This window comes from Cornus florida, unplaced genomic scaffold, assembly GCF_030987335.1.
Source record: "Cornus florida cultivar Cherokee Brave unplaced genomic scaffold, ASM3098733v1 CherokeeBrave_3.0.0_Hap2_Chr08, whole genome shotgun sequence".
Lineage (NCBI taxonomy): Eukaryota > Viridiplantae > Streptophyta > Magnoliopsida > Cornales > Cornaceae > Cornus > Cornus florida.
The window spans coordinates 20,546,173-20,549,916 of record NW_026775578.1 but is presented as its reverse complement, the minus strand read 5'-3'; the positions used below and the strand labels follow the sequence as shown (position 1 = coordinate 20,549,916).

General features: G+C 34.9%; 1 protein-coding gene across 1 annotated transcript; it reads right to left on the bottom strand.

The window, feature by feature from the left end:
• Positions 1-847: 847 nt before the first annotated feature.
• Positions 848-3,051, bottom strand: LOC132268484 (pectinesterase 1-like). Its single transcript, XM_059769325.1, has 4 exons — positions 2,455-3,051; positions 2,124-2,330; positions 1,543-1,787; positions 848-1,379 (listed from the first exon to the last, which is right to left on the bottom strand). The coding sequence occupies exons 1-4, from the start codon at positions 2,965-2,967 to the stop codon at positions 1,070-1,072; spliced, it is 1,275 nt and encodes a 424-aa protein (XP_059625308.1). The 5' UTR covers positions 2,968-3,051; the 3' UTR covers positions 848-1,069.
• Positions 3,052-3,744: the final 693 nt, after the last annotated feature.

The following is a 3,744-nucleotide window of genomic DNA, read 5'->3' as shown; positions in this document are numbered from 1 at the left end:
CATGTTATTCTTTTGTATTTTCGACCTATCAATTGTCTAAATTAGACTTTCCTCTCAACATAGAAAATATAGTGCCATGAGTCAGCTTTCCAAATCATTAAACCATTTAGCAATTGGATTTATAACCAGAAAGACATGATCAAAATAGCGTAGGGGGGCAAAGCTGAGTTCTGCCAGCCTGGCAGCATGTTGGTGTCCTATTGCTCCCTATTTAGAAGGGATGTTGGAAAATAAACTTGATTTTAATATTTAATTAGTCATTCCAAGTATTTGCCTTAAATATTGTATGTGGGCATTTAGTGGCCGGCTATATAGTAAATTGTAGGAATCATAACTTATAAATATTATGGTTTTTTTTTTTTTTTTTTTTTTTTTTAAATATATCCCGGCAAGTAGATAAATATTATGTTGGAAGTTATATAATTCAAGAGACAAGAGAGTTAAGACTACTAATAGTCATGTTAGTAGGAGTTATGCTTATGCTTACTGGTCATATTAGTGAGAGTAAAAAGAGTTATTAGGCATTTATATGTAATTGTTACACATATGTCTTGGGGGCCTATATAAGTAAATAAGATGAAATAATACTATAAGTGGAATAAAAATATTTCCAATTATTCCTCCATCTATTTCTCTTCCTAAATATAGAGTTGTGTGTAGCCCACTTACTTCCAACCACGTGTTATTAGAGCAAAAGCTAAGAGAGTTAAGACTTCTAATAGTCATTTTAGTAGGAGTTATGCTTATGCTTACTGGTCCTATTAGTGGGAGTAAGAAGTGTTATTAGGCATTTATATGTAATTGTTACATATGTCTTGCGGCCTGTCTAAGTGAATAAGATGAAATAATACTATAAGTGGAATAAAAATATTTCCAATTATTCGTCCATATATTTCTCTTCCTAAGTATGGAGTTGTGTGTAGCCCACCTACTTCCAATTGTTATTAGAGCAAAAGCCAACAGGCCTTGGTACTCACTCATTCCATGTTCAACCCTTTTGAACGTGAAAAACAAGTCTCTTACACAGCAGAAAATGAAAGACCTTGAAATACAACACCAAGACCAAAAATCATGCTCCTTTTTTTGGGGCTGCTTGAGTTGTTCCTGTTTTGGGAGCTGCTTGAACTGCTCCGGTTTTTGGAACTGCTTCAGCTGAAGACGAACCTTTTGTTGGAGCTGCTTCCGCTAACGATGAACCTTTTCCTGAAGGTGAAGGTGAAGCTGCTGAATCACAAGGAAGCAGCCACTTGGAAGCCTCTATATAGGCAAGGGATATATAGGGTTTAGCTTCTGCCTCACTTAGCTGCTTGGCGAATTTAACTCTGCCTTTAGTATCTGCCCCTGGACCATTGTTCTTGAATTCTCCATAATAAACCGTCCTGTGATTAAAACCAATCGTTGTCTTTTAATTAGTACCAAACATAATTAGTACATATATATATATGACTAAACAAGAATATAAATATATATGTGTGTGTGTATATATATATATATCTATTTGTGTGTGTGTGTGTGTGTGTATATATATAGTGACTAGCTCACTTCTCATTTTCATGGTCCAAGTTTTCTGACCATCCTTCAGCCTTGACCACCTCGCTCATTGTACTGTAGGAAAATATCGCCTTGGAGTGAGGGAACCAAGCTCTGCCCAAGATACCGTTACTAGCAGCAACACCAGTTACATTGCAATGGACAAATGAGTAGCCGGTGTCTGATTGATCGTCTTTTTTACCATTTGCCGTAATAAACGCCACATTGTCGCCAGGAATTACATGTAATTCAGTGTTCTAAACATCCATGCACAATAGTACAATATTAGTATCTCTACCAAGAGCTAGCTAGAATTCAACTTTCGGAAAAAAAAAAAAAAAAAAAAAAAAAAAAAAAAAAAAAAGTTAGCTAGAACATTTATCTATCAATTTATGCACATATATATTTTTGATTATAGGAAAAAAAAAAATAAGAAGAAGAATTAATTTTGGTCACGGTAAGTGTTGCAATGATTTAAATGAATAAAATGATATATTGGTCACTTGTATTACTTTCTTTTTCGAAAATTGAAGAAAATTTCTTTTATTGCTTTTATCATTAGTCACTGTTAGAGCTAGCTTCTTAATACTAACCACATATAAAGATTTCGCATCGCCGAAGACGAAATCACAAGTGCCTTCAATATAGCAGTCCTTGAAGAAATGTCTGCCCTTGTAATCAAAAAGGGTGTCTTGAAATCCATACATGTTGCAGTTATAAATTGCTGACATGTCGCCGCCAAGTCTCAAAGCCAACGCCTGCTTATTCTTGGCCCCCACTTCCGGTCTTGGTGCCGAATTCTGAAACACCAACAAACCCATTAAAGATTATAACACACACAAAACAAATGTACACTGCACGTAAGAAATAAAAAGAAGACAACAAACAGCATATATGTGTGTTTATATATATACACGAACGGACCTTAAAATTTATATTAACAGCCATGAAGTAATCAGAATCAACAATCACAGCAGCACTTTCCGCAGTTCCGTTTAGGGCTGCAGTACATCCAAAAATCAAAAATGGCTTATTTTTGGGATCAGTACCCATCAACGTGACAAACGGCTTCTTCCTATCAATGGTGATTTTCTCGGTGTAGTTTCCGGGGCCAATCTGGATGATCACTCGTTGAGTGTTCCCATCTGGGATTTTCTTAATTGCTTCCATCACCGTCTTGAATTCTCCACTTCCATCTTTACACACCTTCATCACTTTAGGTTGGCCCTCTGCCTTCACAATGGCAGGGTTCAAAGTTCCCCTCCGCTCGTTGAACGGTTTCACATTGGTCTTAAACCAACTCTCCACTTGTCCCTTCTCTGCCGGAATTGGACAATTGTCGTCGGAGAGGACACTGGTGGATAAAATGCTCATCAGAACAACTGTAAACCCAGCGAGGAGTGTCTTTTTCGGGGCCATGATGATTTCTCCCACCATTATGATTTCTCCCACTAAGATATCAAACCTCGAACCTAATCCAATTGGTTGAAGTATCAGACTCCAAATCCAATCGGACTTGGAAGGATTGGAGGGTTGAATATCTGATGAATTGCTTCATTAGTGGAGGTTTAAATACTTTTGCATATGGAAGGCTATACAGCAACAGAGAGAGAGAATTGGAAGTCAAACATGTGATATGGAGGATTTTTCGCATGTTAGTGATTTAAACCATTCATTTGTTCTTTGATATAGATGGGCAACTGGGTGGTTTGAAGACCAAACATTTTCATAAAAAATCGGGTTTTCTAAGAAAAAAATTACTAAGGCCAAACATCTTCCATTTTATGCTCTTACCAAAGTAGATTTAAAAAAAAAAAAAAAAAAAAAAATATCAAATTCTAGTGTCTATTCAAAAATTGACATGTGATTCAATTTTTTGGTATTTCACTATTTAAACATGTCCAAAATTTTGTATTAGAAAGTGGATTTTTTTTTCATTTATATATTTTTATTTTCAAATTAATTAGAGAAGAGTTGTTACCAATATTTAACCACCCTAGAATGTGCAAATATCACATTAATGTTCCATTTATACCGTTACCAACTACTCTAAAATATTTTTTTATAAATGATAAATACATTGTTCATTTAAAGTGATCGAAATAACATTAGTGTACTAACATATAATAAGGCAATAAGTATTATATGTTTTTGTGGATCCATTCCGAATTACCAAAAATAAAAAATAAAAATTAATTACAGATGTGATATTCT

Excerpts from the sequence above, each read along its gene's own strand:
- LOC132268484 (XM_059769325.1), bottom strand. The coding sequence starts at position 2,967 with ATGGTGGGAGAAATCATCATGGCCCCGAAAAAGACACTCCTCGCTGGG. Across the intron at positions 2,331-2,454 it reads CTGTTAATATAAATTTTAAG|AATTCGGCACCAAGACCGGA; the intron begins GTCCGTTCGTGT and ends TTGGTGTTTCAG. Across the intron at positions 1,380-1,542 it reads TTGGACCATGAAAATGAGAA|GACGGTTTATTATGGAGAAT; the intron begins GTGAGCTAGTCA and ends TTTTAATCACAG.